Source organism: Ranitomeya variabilis, chromosome 3 (genome assembly GCF_051348905.1).
Source record: "Ranitomeya variabilis isolate aRanVar5 chromosome 3, aRanVar5.hap1, whole genome shotgun sequence".
NCBI lineage: Eukaryota > Metazoa > Chordata > Amphibia > Anura > Dendrobatidae > Ranitomeya > Ranitomeya variabilis.
In genome coordinates, this window is record NC_135234.1 from 160979048 (window position 1) to 161000796 (window position 21749).

The following is a 21749-nucleotide window of genomic DNA, read 5'->3' on the forward strand; positions in this document are numbered from 1 at the left end:
TATGAATGATAACACCAAAACTTTTTCTTCACTCATGGTTAGTGGTTGGGTTAAGCCATTTATTGTGAAACTAGATGGAGGCCCGATGCTATCGCATCGGGAGGGCGGTAATGTCACAATGGGGGCAGGCTTTGCAGCGTTGAGAATCTCTCCCCACATGTACTGACCCATCTATCCACTCTCTTTCCCCATGTGCTAACTTCTCCCATTCTGTGCTCTCTTCTTTGACCTGTCTACCCCATGTGCTATCCCCCTTGTCTGCTGTCTCTCTCCTTCCTGTGCTGTGTTCTCCTCATGTGCAGTCCCATTTGAGCTGTCTCCCCCCTGTGCTCTGTCTCTCTCACCCCTATGCGTTTTCTCTCTCCCCATCTGCTGTCTTCTCCTCTCATGTCATCTCTTCTTTGACCTTTGTACCCCATGTGCTCTCCCCCTTGTGTGCTCTCTCTGTCCACAACTGTGCTGTCTTCTTCCCTCATGTGTTCTCTTGTTTGAGCTGTCTCCTCCCTGACATTAACTGACATTACAGTAGGATATCGCAGAGGATACATTTTGTGAAGTAAAATATTGTTTAAAATATGAAATATTTCACCTTGGGATGAGATCTCATTGCCGAGATCTCAATCTGCTGTGATGTGGTGGCCTCCAGGAAAATGGCTGCTGGGGGCCATTCTGAATCTGAACATTGAAGCAATGGATCTACGGGGGCCTCCGGGCTTTTAGAAAATTCCAGCAAAGCCCCCTGCACCACAGAGCGCCACCACCACACCACAGAGCACCACCGCCGCACCACAGAGCACGACCGCTACACCAGCCAGGAAAGGAAGACTGCATCACCCTGCAGCATCAGACAGGATCACTGCCAAAGTATTTTGTAAGTATATTCTGACTATAAGACGCAACCCCATTTTCCCCCAAAAATGTTTGGGGAAAAATGCGTCTTATAGTCCGAAAAATATGGTATATAGAATAGATGGATAGAATAAAAGCCGTCAATTCATGTGCCGCGGACAGTAATATCACAGCGTGACAGGTTAGAATAGAATAGATAGAATAGATATATACACATAGAATACATAGATATGACACATATATATGTATATATATTACATAGATAGATAGCCTGGGAAGGGGGTAACACCCATAGAGCTTCCCAGGCTATTAATATCAGCTCATAGCTGTATAATTAGCCTTTACTGGCTATTAAAATGGGGACCCCCAAAAAATGACGTGGGGTCCCCTTATAATTAATAACCAGCAAAGACTATGCAGACAGCTGCGGGCTGATATTAATAGCCTAGGAGGAAGGGGCCATGGATACTGCCCCCTAAAAACATCAGGTCTCACCTGGCCCAGAAAAGGCCAGGTTCACATTTGCATCTGTGTGCGCAGTGTATGATCCGCATCGATCCATATGTGTCAAGCGTACATATCTTTAACATGGTGTACGCAGGGACATGCGTTTGCATGTGTTCACTTGCAGATGTGTACACATGCATTGTTTTAAGTTGCGCGGCAGGGTCCGGCGAACGCAACATGTTGCATTTTCTGACGTGACAATTATGCGCAGCCATGCGCATGCGGATGATTGCGGATGGAGTGCGTCAAAACAACACATTACTGTCTATGTGAACGCATTGAAACGCAAGGTCAATTCAATACACATGCGTACTTCTGACTAATTTTGTCTTGGAAATGATCTAACCACCTGAAAATTGACAGCTGTATAAAAGGGGGTCTGGAGACAGGAAGTCCATTACTCTCAAGACTCTTGATGTGGGCACAGGACATTGGATGAAGGCGGAAGACTCTGGATGTAAGTATAGAAACTTTGAAAATATCTGTCTGTCTCTCACTGCATTCTGTACTCTGTACTTTTGTATGTCTTTTTCTGTTGCTTCTAGACTGTTTGTTGCTGCCATCCTAGTGCTGCTGTTCCGGTGCTGCTGTCTTGGTCCCAGTGCTGCTGTGTTGGTCCCGGTGCTGCTGTCTTGGTCCCGGAGCTGCTGTCTTGGTCTTGATGCTGCTGTCTTGGTCCAAGTGCTGCTGTCTTGATCCCGATGCTGCTATCTTGGTCCCAGCGCTGCTGTCTTGGTCCCGGTGCTGCTGTCTTGGACCCAGTACTGCCGTTTATGTAAGTATAGTAGATTTGAAAATGTCTTTCTGTCTTTGCAGTCTGTACTCTGTACAGATTTTTTTCCATTCCTTGTAGATTAGGTGCTGCTGTCCTGGTCCTGGTGCTGCTGTCTTGGTCCCAGTGCTGCTGTCTTGGTCCCAGTGCTGCTGTCTTGGTCCCGGTGCTGCTGTCTTGGTCCCGGTGCTGCTGTCTTGGTCCCGGTGCTGCTGTCTTGGTCCCGGTGCTGCTGTCTTGGTCCCGGTGCTGCTGTCTTGGTCCCAGTGCTGCTGTCTTGGTCCCAGTGCTGCCGTTTATGTAAGTATAGTAGCTTTGAAAATGTCTTTCTGTCTTTGCAGTCTGTACGCTGTACTGATTTTTGTTTTCCATTCCTTGCAGATTAGGTGCTGCTGTCCTGGTTCTGGTGCTGCTGTCTTGGTGCTGTTCTTCAGTCTGTCCTGGTGCTGTGCTGTGGTTCCTGTTGTGTGGTGCCTGACTGCTGTGTGGTTGGACTACTGCCTGTAATGTACCGTATATACTCGAGTATAAGCCGACCCAAGTATAACCCGAGACCCCTAATTTTGCCACAAAAAAGTGGGAAAACTTAATGACTCGAGTATAAGCCTAGGGTAAAAAATGCAGCAGATACCGGTAAATGTCAAAAATAAAAATAGATACCAATAAAAGTAAAATTAATTGAGACATCAGTAGGTTAAGTGTTTTTGAATATCCATATTGAATCAGGAGCCCCATATAATGCTCCATACAGTTCATGATGGGCCCCATAAGATGCTCCATACAAAATACGCCCCATATAATGCTCCATAAAGTTTATGATGGGCCCCATAAGATGCTCCATATTAAAATATGCCCCATATAATGCTGCACATATGCTGATTATGGCCCCATAAGATGCTCCATAGAGACATTTGTCCCATATAATGCTGCACAAATGCTGGTTATGGCCCCATAAGATGCTCCATAGCCACATTTGCCCAGTATAATGCTCCACAAATGGTGATTATGGCCCCATAAGATGCTCCATAGAGATATTTGCCCCATATAATGCTGCACAAATGCTGATTATGGCCCCATAAGATGCTCCATAGACACATTTGCCCCGTATAATGCTCCACAAGGCTGATTATGGCCCCATAAGATGCTCCATAGACTATTATGCCCCATATGCTGTTGCTGCGATACAAAAAAAAAATGACATACTCACCTCTCGTCACTCAGGTCCCCGGCACTTGCTATAGTCACCTTTCTCTGTTCCACTGCTGGGCGCCGCTGTGTCTTCCCCATCCTCTGCACTGATGTTCAGGCAGAGGGCGCGCACTAACCACATCATCGCGCCCTCTGACCTGAGCATCACAGGCAGATGACGCGAAAGACGGCGCCCGGCTGTGGAACGAGGAGAGGTGAATATCTCCATGCTCCCCCTCCCTATTATACTCACCTGCTCCCGTTGCGGTCCCTGGCAGCTTCTCTGATGGACTCTCCGGGCGCGGCAGCTCTTACAGCTTTGAGCGGGCACTGGTACCGCTCATTACAGTAATGAATATGCGGCTCCACCCCTATGCGAGTGGAGTCGCGTCCATATTCATTACTGTAATGAGTGGTACCATGTGACCGCTCAAAGCTGGAAGAGCAACCGTGCCCGGAGACCATCGGAGATGCAGGGACCTCGCCAGGAGCAGGTGAGTATGTCACAGCCACCGCTCCCCCTCCCCCGCCGACCCTCTAGTGACAATGACTTGAGTATAAGCCGAGAGGGGGTTTTCAGCCTAAAAAAATGGGCTGAAAATCTCGGCTTATACTCGAGTATATACGGTAAGTATACGAGTCCCTTTTTTTTGGCCTACATTGTGTGTGTTCTAAAACAAGCTTATTTTTTCTTTTCTCTAGTGTTTCACTTGACTGCTGCCTGCGATTCCAAGATGTCCTCCAGTGATTCTTCACTGACTGGACATGGCACAGATTATGTAATCACGTTTGATATACTGATTGGTATGCATTGAATGGCAATACTATACATGTGTTAAATCATGTATTTTCTTTGCAGGTTCCATCCACTGAGGAAGAGCAGGAGCAGTCAAGTGGAAATGATTCTTCCCAGGGTCATCGGCCTCATGTTGCTGAGGAGGAAAGATGGGGTGTAAATATTCTTTATCAGAGTAGTAATTAAATTTGTTTTCATTTTTACTAACAAATTCTTTTTTTTGTATTTCATCTATAGGTTCCACAACGTGACATAGATAAAGAGTTACTTATTCAAGCTGTGCAAGACCGAGCAGCGTTGTGGGACCCCCGTGATAGGGAATCATTCCGACTCAGTCTTGATCCGACGACTCTGGGAAGAAGTGGCCAGATCGCTGCTGGATGATTGGGACCATGCAACGCTAAAAGTCAGAAAGGATTTTGGTAAGCATTGCAATTTTGGACGCGTCTGTTTTCCTGTAAATTTTGCTGTCTTTTAACAATTTTTTCTCTTCCCCCTTCACAGAGAAGAGAGTAAAAGTTTGTAAGTTTCTTGGCGTTCGGTGAAGGATCACTTCAATAAGGACATGAGAGAGGAGATTCGGATTCGAAGTGTTGCAGATCGAAAAATCAGAAAATACAAGTATAATAACCAGCTTTCTTTTCTGAAGCCAGCAGTTGCTCAGCGAATATGAGTATCTTTTGTGTTGTCTTTTACTATTATTGAATTTTTTTTTTTAATAATATTTTTTATTTCATTTCTACACAGAACCTGGAGCAGCAGTGTAGAACCTGGATCATCCTCTGTTGGAGCGGCCCCTCATCGAACCTACGAATTGTATTGTAAGGTGACATCAAGCCAGGGGGGTAACTACCGCGGTCGCAGCGGTCGCCGCTGCGACCGGGCCCGGCGGGTCAGGGGCCCGGCAGGTCAGAGGCACCCAACACCATGTTGCAGTGCAGGAGATTCCTCCTGCACGGCAACAGTCCAAGGCGTATCTAGGGGGAGGGGGCAGCTGGGGCACGTGAGAGACAGGAAGCAGCTCCAGTCATCACGGTGAGACAGCTTCTCCTGCTCTGCAGCCCCAGGACAGAAGGCGAGAGCAGGGGGGAGGTGCGGGACAGAGCCGCTTTAGTCAGGAGAAGCTGAGGAGCTGCAGGTTTATATCAGCCTCCCCTGTACCAGAGAGGAGAGTGTGAGTTGTGTATATGAGCTGGTATCTGGTGTGTGTGTGTGTGTGTGTGATATCTGTAGTATGTGTGTGTGTGATATCTGTAGTATGTGTGTGTGTGTGTGTGTGTGATATCTGTAGTGTGTGTGTATGTGTGATATCTGTAGTGTGTGTGTGATATCTGTAGTGTGTGTGTGATATCTGTAGTGTGTGTGTGTGTGTGTGTGATATCTGTAGTGTGTGTGTGATATCTGTAGTATGTGTGTGTGTGTGATATCTGTAGTGTGTGTGTGTGATATCTGTAGTATGTGTGTGTGTAAGGCAGGTGCGTAACTACCACGGTCGCAGCGGTCGCCGCTGCAAGCGGCTCTGGCAGGTCAGGGGCTCGTGTGTCCCCTTGAGCCTGTCTCTCTTGTCCCCTTATGCTTGTGACCCTTATCCCCGTGTGCCAGTCTCCCTTGCCCATTAGTCCCTGTATGTCCCCATGTGCCTGTCTCCTTTGTCCCCTTGTGCTTGTGTCAGTCTCCTTTGTCCCCTTGTGCTTGTGTCAGTCTCCCTTGCCCACTAGTCCCTGTGTGTCAGTCTCACTTTCCCACTTGTTCCTGTGTGTCCCCTTGTGCTTGTATCCCTTGTCCCTGTGTGTCCCCTTGTGTCAGTCTCTCTTGCCCACTAGTCCCTGTGTGTCCCTTTGTGCCTGTCTCCCTTGTCCCCTTGTGCTTGTCCCTTGTCCCCGTGTGTCCCCTTGTGTCAGTCTCCATTGCCCACTAGTCCCCTTGTATCAGTCTCCCTTGCCCACTAGTCCCCGTGTGTCCCCTTGTGTCAGTCTCCCTTGCCCAATAGTCCCTGTGTCTCCTTGTGCCAGTCTCCCTTGTCCACTAGTCTCCGTGTGCCCCTTGTGTCAGTCTCCCTTGCCCACTTGTCCCCGTGTGCCCCTTGTGTCAGGCTCCCTTGCCCACTAGTCCCCATGTGTCCCCTTGTGTCAGGCTCCCTTGTCCCCTTGTGCCAGTCTCCCTTGCCCACTAGTCCCCTTGTAACCTTCTCCCCTGCCTCCTAGCCCCCATGTGTCCCCTTGTGCCTGTCTTCCTTGCTCCCTAGCCCCCCTATGTTACACTTGTGCCTGTCTCCCCTAGCCCCCTTGTGCCTTCTCCCCTGCCCCCTCGTCACCATTTGCTTGTGTCTTTCTCACTGCCCCTGTATGGAGGGGCTGCATTATACTATGAGGGGGGCTGCATTATATTCTATGGGGGTTACATTGAATTGTATGGCAGGGCTGCAGTATACTCTGTAGGGTGGCTGCATTATACTCTAGGGTGGCTGCATTATACTATGTGTGGGCTGCATTATACTGAATCGAGGACTATGGGGAATATATTATACTATATGAAGAACTATGGGGTGCATTATACTGTGGGAAGTGAATTGTGCGACATGGATGATGATGGCGGTGCATTATACTATATGGAGCACTATGAGGAGTGTATTATACTATATGGAGAACTGAGCAGTGTATTTTAATATATGGAGGACTATGTGGAGTGTATAATACAAAATGGAGGACTGAGGAGTGTATTATACTGTATGGAGGACTATGAGGGGTGCATTATACTATATGGAGCACTATGAGCAGTGTATTATACTATATGGAGGACTGAGGAGTGTATTATACTATATGGAGGACTGAGCAGTGTATTATACTATATGGAGGACTGAGCAGTGTATTATACTATATGGAGGACTGAGCAGTGTATTATACTATATGGAGCACTATGGTGAGTGTATTATGCTATATGGAGCACTATGAGGAGTGTATTTTAATATATGGAGGACTATGAGGAGTGTATTATACTATATGGAGGACTGAGGAGTGCACAATACTATATGGAGGACTATGGGGAGTGTATCTATAATATAACGCTGGGAGCGTCACTCTGTCCGAAGCCTCTATAGACTGCGCAAGCGCAAGCGCCGGCGCAGTCTGGACCGCACAGAGCGACGCTCCCAGGAGATCGCGGTATGCGTAAGCGCTGAACGCACACCGCGATCTCCACCGGACAAGCAGGGACGAGCCAGGAGGCGGAGGGTGAGTATACTTACCTGACCCGTTCCACCGACGCGCTTCCGGGCCGTGACTGTCCCCCTGCTCCCGGAATCGGCGCCTGCGCAGTCCGCGCTTTCCGGCGCCATTTTCTTGAAGACACATTGCAGTGTCTTCAAGAAAATGGCGCCGGAAAGCGCGGACTGCGCAGGCGCCGACTCCGGGAGCAGGACCAAGAAAATGGCCGCACCCAGCACAGCCGCCGCGCCCAGCACAGCCACGCACAGCCGCCCACAGCAACGCACAGCCGCCGCACCCAGCACAGCCGACCATAGCCGCCCACAGCCACGCACAGGCGCCCACAGCCGCCCACAGCCACGCACAGCCGCCGCACCCAGCACAGCCGACCACAGCCACGCACAGCCGCCGCACCCAGCACAGCCGCCCACAGCCACGCACAGCCGCCGCACCCAGCACAGCCGACCACAGCCGCCGCACCCAGCACAGCCGACCACAGCCACGCACAGGCGCCCACAGCCACGCACAGCCGCCCACAGCCACGCACAGCCACCCATAGCCACGCACAGCCGCCGCACCCAGCACAGCCGACCACAGCCACGCACAGCCGCCCACAGCCACGCACAGCCGCCCACAGCCACGCACAGCCGCCGCACCCAGCACAGCCGACCACAGCCGCCGCACCCAGCACAGCCGACCACAGCCACGCACAGGCGCCCACAGCCACGCACAGCCGCCCACAGCCACGCACAGCCACCCATAGCCACGCACAGCCGCCGCACCCAGCACAGCCGACCACAGCCACGCACAGCCGCCCACAGCCACGCACAGCCGCCCACAGCCACGCACAGCCGCCGCACCCAGCACAGCCGACCACAGCCGCCGCACCCAGCACAGCCGACCACAGCCACGCACAGCCGCCGCACCCAGCACAGCCACGCACAGCCGCCGCACCCAGCACAGCCGACCACAGCCGCCGCACCCAGCACAGCCGCCCACAGCCACGCACAGCCGCCCACAGCCACGCACAGCCGCACCCAGCACAGCCGACCACAGCCACGCACAGCCGCCGCACCCAGCACAGCCGCCCACAGCCACGTACAGCCACCCATAGCCACGCACAGCCGCCGCACCCAGCACAGCCGCCGCACCCAGCACAGCCGCCCACAGCCACGCACAGCCCACAGCCACGCACAGCCGCCGCACCCAGCACAGCCACCCACAGCCGCCGCACCCAGCACAGCCGCCGCACCCAGCACATCCGCCGCACCCAGCACAGCCATGCACAGCCGCCACAGCCACGCACAGCCGCCTACAGCCACGCACAGCCTCCCACAGCCACGCACAGCCACCCACAGCCACGGACAGCCGCCGCACCCAGCACAGCCGCCGCACCCAGCACAGCCGCCCACAGCCACGCACAGCCGCCGCACCCAGCACAGCCGACCACAGCCACGCACAGCCGCCGCACCCAGCACAGCCGCCCACAGCCGCCGCACCCAGCACAGCCGCCCACAGCCACGCACAGCCACGCACAGCCGCCGCACCCAGCACAGCCACCCACAGCCGCCGCACCCAGCACAGCCGCCGCACCCAGCACAGCCGCCACAGCCACGCACAGCCGCCTACAGCCACGCACAGCCGCCTACAGCCACGCACAGCCGCCCACAGCCACGGACAGCCGCCGCACCCAGCACAGCCGCGCACAGCCACCCATAGCCACGCACAGCCGCCGCACCCAGCACAGCCGACCACAGCCACGCACAGCCGCCGCACCCAGCACAGCCGCCCACAGCCACGCACAGCCGCCGCACCCAGCACAGCCGACCACAGCCGCCGCACCCAGCACAGCCGCCCACAGCCACGCACAGCCGCACCCAGCACAGCCGACCACAGCCACGCACAGCCGCCGCACCCAGCACAGCCGCCCACAGCCACGTACAGCCACCCATAGCCACGCACAGCCGCCGCACCCAGCACAGCCGCCGCACCCAGCACAGCCGCCCACAGCCACGCACAGCCCACAGCCACGCACAGCCGCCGCACCCAGCACAGCCACCCACAGCCGCCGCACCCAGCACAGCCGCCGCACCCAGCACATCCGCCGCACCCAGCACAGCCATGCACAGCCGCCACAGCCACGCACAGCCGCCTACAGCCACGCACAGCCTCCCACAGCCGCCCACAGCCACGGACAGCCGCCGCACCCAGCACAGCCGCCGCACCCAGCACAGCCGCCCACAGCCACGCACAGCCGCCCACAGCCACGCACAGCCGCCGCACCCAGCACAGCCACGCACAGCCGCCCACAGCCGCCGCACCCAGCACAGCCGCCCACAGCCACGCACAGCCACGCACAGCCGCCGCACCCAGCACAGCCACCCACAGCCGCCGCACCCAGCACAGCCGCCGCACCCAGCACAGCCGCCACAGCCACGCACAGCCGCCTACAGCCACGCACAGCCGCCTACAGCCACGCACAGCCGCCCACAGCCACGGACAGCCGCCGCACCCAGCACAGCCGCGCACAGCCACCCATAGCCACGCACAGCCGCCGCACCCAGCACAGCCGACCACAGCCACGCACAGCCGCCGCACCCAGCACAGCCGCCCACAGCCACGCACAGCCGCCGCACCCAGCACAGCCGACCACAGCCGCCGCACCCAGCACAGCCGCCCACAGCCACGCACAGCCGCACCCAGCACAGCCGACCACAGCCACGCACAGCCGCCGCACCCAGCACAGCCGCCCACAGCCACGTACAGCCACCCATAGCCACGCACAGCCGCCGCACCCAGCACAGCCGCCGCACCCAGCACAGCCGCCCACAGCCACGCACAGCCCACAGCCACGCACAGCCACCGCACCCAGCACAGCCACCCACAGCCGCCGCACCCAGCACAGCCGCCGCACCCAGCACATCCGCCGCACCCAGCACAGCCATGCACAGCCGCCACAGCCACGCACAGCCGCCTACAGCCACGCACAGCCTCCCACAGCCACGCACAGCCGCCCACAGCCACGGACAGCCGCCGCACCCAGCACAGCCGCCGCACCCAGCACAGCCGCCCACAGCCACGCACAGCCGCCGCACCCAGCACAGCCGACCACAGCCACGCACAGCCGCCGCAGCCAGCACAGCCGCCCACAGCCGCCGCACCCAGCACAGCCGCCCACAGCCACGCACAGCCACGCACAGCCGCCGCACCCAGCACAGCCACCCACAGCCGCCGCACCCAGCACAGCCGCCGCACCCAGCACAGCCGCCACAGCCACGCACAGCCGCCTACAGCCACGCACAGCCGCCTACAGCCACGCACAGCCGCCCACAGCCACGGACAGCCGCCGCACCCAGCACAGCCGCGCACAGCCACCCATAGCCACGCACAGCCGCCGCACCCAGCACAGCCGACCACAGCCACGCACAGCCGCCGCACCCAGCACAGCCGCCCACAGCCACGCACAGCCGCCGCACCCAGCACAGCCGACCACAGCCGCCGCACCCAGCACAGCCGCCCACAGCCACGCACAGCCGCACCCAGCACAGCCGACCACAGCCACGCACAGCCGCCGCACCCAGCACAGCCGCCCACAGCCACGTACAGCCACCCATAGCCACGCACAGCCGCCGCACCCAGCACAGCCGCCGCACCCAGCACAGCCGCCCACAGCCACGCACAGCCCACAGCCACGCACAGCCGCCGCACCCAGCACAGCCACCGACAGCCGCCGCACCCAGCACAGCCGCCGCACCCAGCACATCCGCCGCACCCAGCACAGCCATGCACAGCCGCCACAGCCACGCACAGCCGCCTACAGCCACGCACAGCCTCCCACAGCCGCCCACAGCCACGGACAGCCGCCGCACCCAGCACAGCCGCCCACAGCCACGCACAGCCGCCCACAGCCACGCACAGCCGCCGCACCCAGCACAGCCACGCACAGCCGCCCACAGCCGCCGCACCCAGCACAGCCGCCCACAGCCACGCACAACCGCTGCACCCAGCACAGCCACCCACAGCCGCCGCACCCAGCACAGCCGCCGCACCCAGCACATCTGCCGCACCCAGCACAGCCGCCGCACCCAGCACAGCCACGCACAGCCGCCACAGCCATGCACAGCCTCCGCACCCAGCACAGCCACGCACAGCCGCTGCACCCAGCACAGCCGCCCACAGCCACGCACAACCGCTGCACCCAGCACAGCCACCCACAGCCGCCGCACCCAGCACAGCCGCCGCACCCAGCACATCCGCCGCACCCAGCACAGCCGCCGCACCCAGCACAGCCACGCACAGCCGCCACAGCCATGCACAGCCTCCGCACCCAGCACAGCCACGCACAGCCGCCCACAGCCGCCGCACCCAGCACAGCCGCCCACAGCCACGCACAACCGCTGCACCCAGCACAGCCACCCACAGCCGCCGCACCCAGCACAGCCGCCGCACCCAGCACATCCGCCGCACCCAGCACAGCCGCCGCACCCAGCACAGCCACGCACAGCCGCCACAGCCATGCACAGCCTCCGCACCCAGCACAGCCACGCACAGCCGCCTACAGCCACGGACAGCCGCCGCACCCAGCACAGCCGCCGCACCCAGCACAGCCGCCCACAGCCACGCACAGCCCACAGCCACGCACAGCCGCCGCACCCAGCACAGCCACCCACAGCCGCCGCACCCAGCACAGCCGCCGCACCCAGCACATCCGCCGCACCCAGCACAGCCATGCACAGCCGCCACAGCCACGCACAGCCGCCTACAGCCACGCACAGCCGCCCACAGCCACGGACAGCCGCCGCACCCAGCACAGCCGCCGCACCCAGCACAGCCGCCCACAGCCACGCACAGCCGCCCACAGCCACGCACAGCCGCCGCACCCAGCACAGCCACGCACAGCCGCCCACAGCCGCCGCACCCAGCACAGCCGCCCACAGCCACGCGCAACCGCTGCACCCAGCACAGCCACCCACAGCCGCCGCACCCAGCACAGCCGCCGCACCCAGCACAGCCGCCGCACCCAGCACAGCCACGCACAGCCGCCACAGCCATGCACAGCCTCCGCACCCAGCACAGCCACGCACAGCCGCCTACAGCCACGGACAGCCGCCGCACCCAGCACAGCCACCGCACCCAGCACAGCCGCCGCACCCAGCACAGCCGCCCACAGCCACGCACAGCCGCCGCACCCAGCACAGCCTCCCACAGCCACGCACAGCCGCCTACAGCCACGCACAGCCGCTGCACCCAGCACAGCCGCTGCACCCAGCACAGCCACCGCACCCAGCACAGCCGTCCACAGCTGCCGCACCCAGCACAGCCGCCCGCACCCAGCACAGCCACGTCACATACAGCCGCCCGCACTCAGCACAGCCACATACAGCCGCCCGCACTCAGCACAGCCGCCCGCACTGATGGGGGCGCAGGATGGAGCAGCACGTGATAGGATGGGGGCGCAGGATGGGAGCACATGACAGGATGGGGATGAGGATGGAGCAGCACATGACACGGTGGAGCAGCACATGACAGGATGGGGGCGCAGGATGGAGCAGCACATGACACGGTGGAGCAGCACATGACAGGATGGGGATGCAGGATGGAGCAGCACATGACACGGTGGAGCAGCACATGACAGGATGGGGGCGCAGGATGGAGCAGCATATGACAGGATAGGAGCAGCACATACCAGGATGGAGACCATATTCCAATATAAATGCTCGCCACCCGGGCGTAGAACGGGTTCAATAGCTAGTTATACTATAAGGAGGACTATGGGGTGTGTATTATACTATAAGGAGGACTATGGGGGTGCATTATACTTCTTATATGGATCCCCATGATTTATATGTTAGCCCCTGATGAGTATAATGGTTTATTTTCTTTTATACATTACATAACAATGGTAGTACAGGGGACAAATATATCCCAGGATGGGGCACCGGATAGTTATTCAACTGAGGTCACACTGTACAACTTTGCAATAAAGCTATAGTGTGCGAAATGAATAGGGAAAATGTGAATTTGGGAGGAAAATATTTTGGCGTGGGGGGGCCCCATTTGAAAGTTCGCACCGGGGCCCATAACTTTGTAGTTATGCCACTGCATCAAGCCCCGAGGTTAGTAATGGAGAGGCTTCAATATGACTACCCCATAGTCATATTGTGTAAAAACACAGACACCCAGAATAAAGGTTTTTAAATGAAAGAAAGACACAGACTCCTTTTAATAAATCTTAATTAAACAATACTTAAGACCTCGCCCATTCCCTTGATGCCCTTGCTGTTTTGTCTCACCAAACAAGAATAAGAATATGGTCCTGCCTAAATAAGGAATCACATGAGGAGTGCTGCGAGGAGTGTGGACACAATATCTTTGAAGCACTTTATTCTTTGACACAGGTGGGACTAGATGTTTCCTCTTATTTGTCTGGAATATCGATTCACTTAATGCATCCTATATACCATTCTTGCATCTTCTCTCATTGGTCTGCACAACACTACTTTAGTGTGTGCTTCATATTACTTTGACTCTGGTAGCTATTTTTCATTTTGTTTGACCGTCTTGTACCATTGGTCCTTTATCATGATTAGAGTCAACAATTTTAGGATATAGACAGCTATATTGGGTTGCAATCTTTTTTGCAGACTCACTTCACTTTGATGCGTTACTCTGTGTCCCCCTGATTGTCCTTTCTGCATCAGTGTATCCCTACATTATTTATAAATATTTATTCATTTGTTTGTTACGTCCTGTTCCAGTGTGCACTGCTGACCATATAGATTTCTATTTACATCAATGTATTTCTGATAAGGGTTTTTATTGCACACAAGAGATCTGTTTTTTTCTCTTGATTTACGGCTGTGGCTCTATTCTGAGCATTTTTGTCTACCATTCATGTCATTTTATGACTTTTTAAATGTTTTTATACGTTTTAACTTTTTTGTGTACCACATAAAATATTTAATTATTCTAGGTGATCCCTGAGTAAATGGACTGTGACTTTTTGTCTTTGTTCTTCATACATTAACAATCTAGTAAGCATAAGTTTGTTGAAATAACAGTAGCTATTAACAGTAAGTGCTCACAGTACCTTTTTACTGTGGACCATCGGCAGCAGAAAATCCACAGGGGTAAAAACCTAATTCACATTTTACTGCAGAACTGCACCCTTTGAACTCATCTGAATAAATTGACAACCTGCAGATTTTAATTCTGCAGCACCGTTCAGATATCTTAAGATGCTCTACTATAATACACAGCAGATTATCCATCCCGAAAACAAGAAACAAAATCTGCTGTTTATCTAACTCTTGTACAAAATCTCTCAGTTATTTTTTGAAAGACATTAATGTTCCACTCACCAAGTTAGTGTTCAATCCTCCTGGAACAGATTTGCTCCTTATGCTTGCTGTTTCCCCATTCCCCTCAGTAAATGGTCTGGTAAGGTCTACCTCTGACCGACTGTGATCTGAAAATGATTGCTATACATTATTATCTACCAATAACTACTGCCATATAGGAGAGGTGTACTCAATTTGTGAAAATTAGTACAAATATTTTTTGCATTTAAATGTAGACACTTAAAGAGATTGCCCACTACTTTTACATTGATGACGTATCCTCGGGATAGGCCATCAAATTCTGATCGACCGGGGTCCGACACCCGGCACCCCTGCCCATCAGCTGTTATCCGTTTCGGTGGCGGCGGCCAGAAGTACTCGCTTACATAGCTGCTCCGGTCTCTTGTAGTAGCCAGAGCTTGGTACTGCACATCTGCCTCCAGTTCAAACCAATCGTTGTGTAGTACCCTGCGGCGGCCACTACAAGTAGATGGAGAAGCTCGGTGAGTGAGTACTTCCAGCCGGTGGCCACCTCCACTGACACCAATAACAGCTGATTGTCAGTGGTGTCTGGTGTCTGATCCCGGTCAATTCTAAATTGATGACCTATCCTATGGATAAGTCATAAATGTAAAAGTACTGGACAACCTCTTTAATTGCTAAAATTAAGGTGAGGTATTTTCTTTTTTTTCCCATAATGTATTGCAAACTCGTGGCAAAATATGTGGTTTTGCTCTAATTTCTTTCAAATTGAGGTAAAAACTGCAATTTTACAGCAACAAACTCACTCAAAAATATAATTACTATAATGTTTTGATGCAAGATATCTCTTAATTTCATATAAAATGGAATGTTATTGTAATTTTTCATGCCAGAGCTTACCTGTATAGCTCTGAAAATTCTGAAGATCTAATTAAGTTCAATTCAGAAGGCTATGATACAGCTTTATTTTAGAATGAATTTAAATATAGGAGTGTCATTTCCCTGTAAAGGAAGTGTGTGGTCTTAAGCTACAAGTCTGCAGTCACTCTATGGGACTGCAGACTTGAGAATCCTCACATCGTGTGCACTGCACTGTGAAGATTCTCCATTGTTGGCACTAGGAGCGGGCTGTCATGTGACCACAAGTATGCGATTTGCATACTTCCAGACACATTCCAACTAGACGTGTCCGGCCTCACTCAATACACTTGCGTTGAGAACACACGTCTAGTCAGCACGTGACTGCATGTTTACAAATCGCATACTTGTGGTCAAATACAGTGACTGCAGACTAGCAGCTTAAGACTGGATAATCCGTTTAGTGTGAAAATCATGTGTGTTTACACCATTCATTGAACCCTATTAAACTGAATGGAACAGATTTTTAGCTGCAGATGTTTTGTGCAACAAATCTGCCATTTATGAATTCACTTTTCTGGTTCATATTTCAGATCCAAATTACCGTAGATTTATATGATGATCTAATACGGTCAATTTGTTAAGGAGTCAATGTATTGGGTCTTTTTTATGGGTCTCCTCTCTTCTAGGTACACTAGGTGCTAAGAACATGTAGAACAAGTAAAACTTGGATTGCTCCGAGTCTTGGCACGAAGTAGAAGGAAAATATATGAATTGTTAACATCTAAAGAAAGAGAACAATGTCTGCTTGCCTGATGTCAATGGTTCTGAGATTTTTGAATTGCGCCTGATTATAATCAGAGCATCATTTTAGCAACCTTTTTTTTGCTTGCTCAGACATCCCCAGTTTTGAACTGCTGGCGCTCGCAGCAGAATAGCAGATGTACTGTAGGAGCTGTTCTTGTGGGATTTTGAAATGCTAGAGATTTTCCAGAAGAGGGAAACTATAGACTGAGAGTTACATATTGGAACTAATCAAAAAAATGTTGTCAAATCAAGATCTGCTTTCAATTAAAAAAAACCTAAATATTTATTCTTGGTGAAACTATAAGGCAATGTTCCCACAATGAGTATTTGGTGAGTTTTTGATGTTGCAAAACTTGTGCTGCATTTCTGCACCTATTATCGTAGCTAAAATAAGCTACGTGCTTTTTTCATTGCATTTTTTAGCGCGATTTTTACATGCGTTTTATTGCATTTTGGCAATGCAGTTTTTTTGTTTCTTTTTGGTATGTCATGTTTTAAATAAAGCAGCTTTATAGCAGCTTTAAAGCAGCTTTCAAATACTAACATCCTGGTATTTGACTCTGACAAAACTTTACTGTTATAGTCATTTGTGCATTACTTGCATTTTTAGGGCATCTAATGCAAGTTTATGATGAAAATCCGCACATAAAACTCAGCAGTCCCGCATGAGAAATTGACATGTTGTAGATTTCAAACACGCACCGCAGGTGAGTTTACACAGCATTATAAAAAGCACAGTGAGAATGAGATTTACCGTATATACTCAAGTATAAGCCAGGACACCTAATTTTGCCACGGAAAACTGGGTCAGCTTATTGACTCGAGTATAAGCTGGGTATGCATTGTCCCTCATCCCTGTCCTGTTATGCGTGGTTCCCCCCCGTCGCTGTCCTGCTATGCGTGGCTCCCCCCGTCGCTGTCCTAGTATATGGCTCCCCGGTCCTGTCCTGGTATGTGTGGCACCCCTGTCCTGGTATGTGTGGCTCCCCCCTGTCCTATTCTGGTATGTGTGGCTCCCCCATCCTGTCCTGGTATGTGTGGCTCCCTTTGTTGTATGCATGGCTTCCCCGGTCCCACATGGGCCTATGGGAGTGGAGACGCATGCATATTCATTACCTTAATGAGCCAATATTGCCTTGCGCAGGCGTGTACTCCGGAGGACAGAGAATGAACTTCAATCCAATATTGCGGCCAGCATGCAGCCAGCGGGTAAGGAAAGGGTGAATCAAACACCCGAAAACCCCGCCCATATGACCCAAAACTGGTCCCGCCAAATTCAGGTGACAGGTTCCCTTTAAAACCGTAGCACTTGTGTTAATCATTTCATAAATTTCTATCACATAGATGACATACATACCAGATGCAACTGAAACTCGAGATAAGGCCAAGGATGGAGTGCCGGAACCTCGTCTCCTATGTCTCTTTGCAATATCTTCTGGTATGCTAGAACTTGTTTTTATTCCACTTCCTAATGACTGCTGGGAATAGAAATCTATGTATAAGTTAAAACCCTAAAAACTTTCTCATATGTAAAAGGCTTGTCCAGTGAAAATAAGTTATCATCTATCCACAGGCATAATTTGTTTATCAATGTCTGACCACTGGATCTACATTGATCAGCAGAATGGGTACGTTTTATTTCCATTACAGTGGAGTGGCAGTGCACGTGCCCGACAGCCGCTCCATTAATTTCCCATGGGGCTACAGATCTTTTTCCGGCAGCCCCAGAGGGAATAAATGGAGCTGCAGTCAGGCATCCAAACAACCAGCCATTTTGTAATGGGGATAAAATTTGCCCCTTCGAAAAAAAAATTCCCTGTTCTGCAGATCAGTGCAAGTCCTAGCATGGAGACACCCAGTGATCAACACATTTAAAACTTCCAAGCTCATTGCCTCATGTAAAATACTGCAACCAACAGGCTTGTTGCCTTCCTGTGAGTAAAATGGTTGCATTGTGCCATCCCTCAGTGGGGAGCCAGTCTACCATCAAGAGATGCTACATCCCCAATGTTACAGTGCCTTGCGAAAGTATTCGGCTCCCTGGAACTTTTCAACCTTTTCCCACATATCATGCTTCAAACATAAAGATACCAAATGTAAATTTTTGGTGAAGAATCAACAAGTGGAACACAATTGTGAAGTTGAACGAAATTTATTGGTTATTTTAAATTATCGTGGAAATTCAAAAACTGAAATGTGGGGCATGCAATATTATTCGGCCCCTTTACTTTCAGTGCAGCAAACTCACTCCAGAAGTTCATTGTGGATCTCTGAATGATCCAATGTTGTCCTAAATGCCTAATGATGATAAATATAATCCACCTGTGTGTAATCAAGTCTCCGTATAAATGCACCTGCTCTGTGATAGTCTTAGGGTTCTGTTTGAAGCACAGAGAGTATCATGAAGACCAAGGAACACAACAGGCAGGTCCATGATACTGTTGTGGAGAAGTTTAAAGCCGAATTTGGATACAAAATGATTTCCAAAACTTTAAACATCCCAAGGAGCACTGTGCAAGCGATCATATTGAAATGGAAGGAGTATCATACCACTACAAATCTACCAAAACCCGGCCATCCCTCTAAACTTTCATCTCAAACAAGTAGAAGACTGATCAGAGATGCAGCCAAGAGGCCCTTGATCACTCTGGATGAACTGCAGAGATCTACAGCTGAGGTAGGAGACAGTCTGTCCATAGGACAACAATCAGTCGTACACTGCACAAATCTGGCCTTTACGGAAGAGTGGCAAGAAGAGAGCCATTTGTCAAAGATATCCATAAAAAGTGTCATTTACAGTTTGCAACAAGCCACCTGGGAGACACACCAAACATGTGGAAAAAGGTGCTATGGTCAGATGAAACCAAAATCTAACTTTTTGGCAACAATGCCAAACGATATGTTTGGCATAAAGGCAACACAGCTCATCACCCTGAACACACCATCCTCACTGTCAAACATGGTGGTGGCAGCATCATGGCTTGAGCCTGCTTTTCTTCAGCAGGGACAGGGAAGATGGTTAAAATTGATGGGAAGATGGATGGAGCCAAATACAGGACCATTCTTGAAGAAAACCTGTTGGAGTCTGTGTAAGGAGATTGCTTTCCTTGCTCCTTACCTGGAACCACTTAGTCAGACTGCTGGGTTGTCGGGGGAAAGACTTTCTGCCCTGGACAGAGGAGACGATGTGACTGCTGGGGGCAGAGAGGAAGAGAGGGGGGTGTGGTCATAAAAGAGCGGGAGAGCAGAGCGTGCCAGACAGAGGGGACAGCGTGCCAGACAGAGGGGACAGCACGCCAGACAGAGAGCAGGCTGCAACGCCGCGCTCCCCGAAAGAAAGTGCTCCCCGTGAGGGCACTGAGGCTGAGATACCAGCCGTAGTGGAGGCTGGATGTCAGAGTGTGGACTTGGAAGCCTCCATAATCAGAGAAGACTTATCCCCTGACAGTGACCTGAGCGCTAGCCCTGGTGACCGCAGTGACAAGCCAGGACCCCTGAGTGTGACAAGTAAACTGCTCAGTGTGTGTGTAGCATTGCTACTGCAGAAAGACTGCCAGCCTGATATACAGAGACTTGCAGCAGAGTGGCGGAGTTACTTCCTGCTTTCAGCTTCACTGGAAGAAAAGACTGCAAAAGACTTAACCCCGGAGTCTCCAGTTCTCAGGACACAGAGAAGAGACTTCAGGATCTCAAGTGCTGCTGGTGACTGTACCCACGTTGGAATAAGGACCCTCCAGTGAGGACCTCCCTGGACTTATAAGTTACAAGAACCCTCATTAACCCTTTTGATTCCGCTTAACTGTTTACTGTTTGATTTATCTCTATTAACCCCTGTTTACTCCCTGCGAGGAGAATCTTACTCCTGTTAATAAATTCCCCTCAACAGTTGGTCTGTCTGTTCCGTGGTGACATACTTAACCTTGCACTCTATTACATCTGCAAAAGACCTGAGACTGGGACAGAGATTTGTCTTCCAACAAGACAATGATCCCAAACATAAAGCAAAATCTACAATGGAATGGCTCACAAATAAACATATCCAGGTATTAGAATGGCCAAGTCAAAAGGTACCGTCACACTCAGCAACTTTGCAACGAGAACGACAACAATCCGTGACGTTGCAGCGTCCTGGATAGCGATCTCGTTGTGTTTGACATGCAGCAGCGATCTGGATCCCGCTGTGCCATCGCTGGTCGGAGCTAGAAGTCCAGAACTTTATTTCGGCGCCAGGTCGGCGTGTATCGTCATGTTTGACATCAAAAGCAACGACGCCAGAAATGTTTGACATGGAGCTAACAACCAGCGAGAACGAGAAGTGAGTCGCCGTTACGTCACTGGATCGCTCCTGCATCGTTCTGGAGTTGCTGTGTTTGACGTCTCTACAGCGACCTAAACAGCGATGCTCCAGCGATCTAGTTTAGGTCGGCTCGTTGTCTATATCGCCGCAGCGTTGCTGAGTGTGACGGTACCTAAAATCCAGAGATCAATCCAATCGAGAATCTGTGGAAAGAGCTGAAAACTGCTGTTCACAAACGATCTCTATCAAGCCTCACTGAGCTTGTGCTGTTTGCCAAGGAAGAATGGGCAAGAATTTCAGTCTCTCGATGTACAAAACTGATAGAGACATACCCCAAGCGACTTGCAGCTGTAATCACAGCAAAAGGTGGCGCAACAAAGTATTAAGTAAAAGGGGCCGAATAATATTGCACGCCCCACTTTTCTGTTTTTGAATTTCCACAAAAATTTTAAATAACCAATAAATTTCGTTTAACTTCACAATTGTGTTCCACTTGTTGTTGATTCTTCACCAAACATTTACATTTGGTATCTTTATGTTTGAAGCATGATATGTGTGAAAAGGTTGAAAAGTTCCAGGGAGCCGAATACTTTCGCAAGGCACTGTAGTTAATAGAACATATTGCCACTCATTATGACCCCTAACAGTCATTATGAGTAATCTTAGAATTATATAATGAGGCGCAGAACTCACCGTGTGACTGTAATTAGACGTTAGACTGCGTTTACTTGGGGTGGGAGAACTGCAATGCACTACAGCACTTGTGGTAGTCCAGGAACTGTTGCTTTGACCAGTTGTTTGCGAATTGACACTGCCACTAGGGTCTAAGGAATGTACACTTTCACTGGAATTATAAAATAAATCCTATAAAATATGCCAGTAATTTTTACACAAAAGATCTTTACTATCATCAACAATAAGACAATAAGTTCTTTGTATATAGGCCTTATACAGGGATTATCATCCAGTTTAAGATCTCATACATGGAACCATGTTTGGGATGCCTATGTGATTCTATTGCTTTTTCAATGGACCCATGCTCACTACTGTATGTATGGAAATACAGGGTGGGCCATTTATATGGATACACCTGGGTGGGCCATTTATAAAGTTGGATCTAAAATGGCCAACTACAAAATGGCCACCATGG

At 52.0% G+C, this 21749-nt stretch overlaps 1 protein-coding gene across 7 annotated transcripts in view; it reads right to left on the minus strand.

Annotated features, from left to right (window-relative positions):
* The window catches only part of SYTL5 (synaptotagmin like 5), a 408043-nt gene that overhangs the window by 144293 nt on the left and 242001 nt on the right, over positions 1 to 21749 (minus strand). For 6 of the 7 annotated variants that reach the window (XM_077294785.1, XM_077294786.1, XM_077294778.1 and 3 more), the window contains 3 exons: positions 21293 to 21443; positions 17660 to 17780; positions 14677 to 14783 (listed from right to left, as the gene is read on the minus strand). In XM_077294785.1, the coding sequence (XP_077150900.1) occupies positions 14677 to 14783; positions 17660 to 17780; positions 21293 to 21443 (379 nt within the window). The remainder of the gene's footprint in view (positions 1 to 14676; positions 14784 to 17659; positions 17781 to 21292; positions 21444 to 21749) is intronic. The other variant, XM_077294784.1, reaches the window with a different exon arrangement.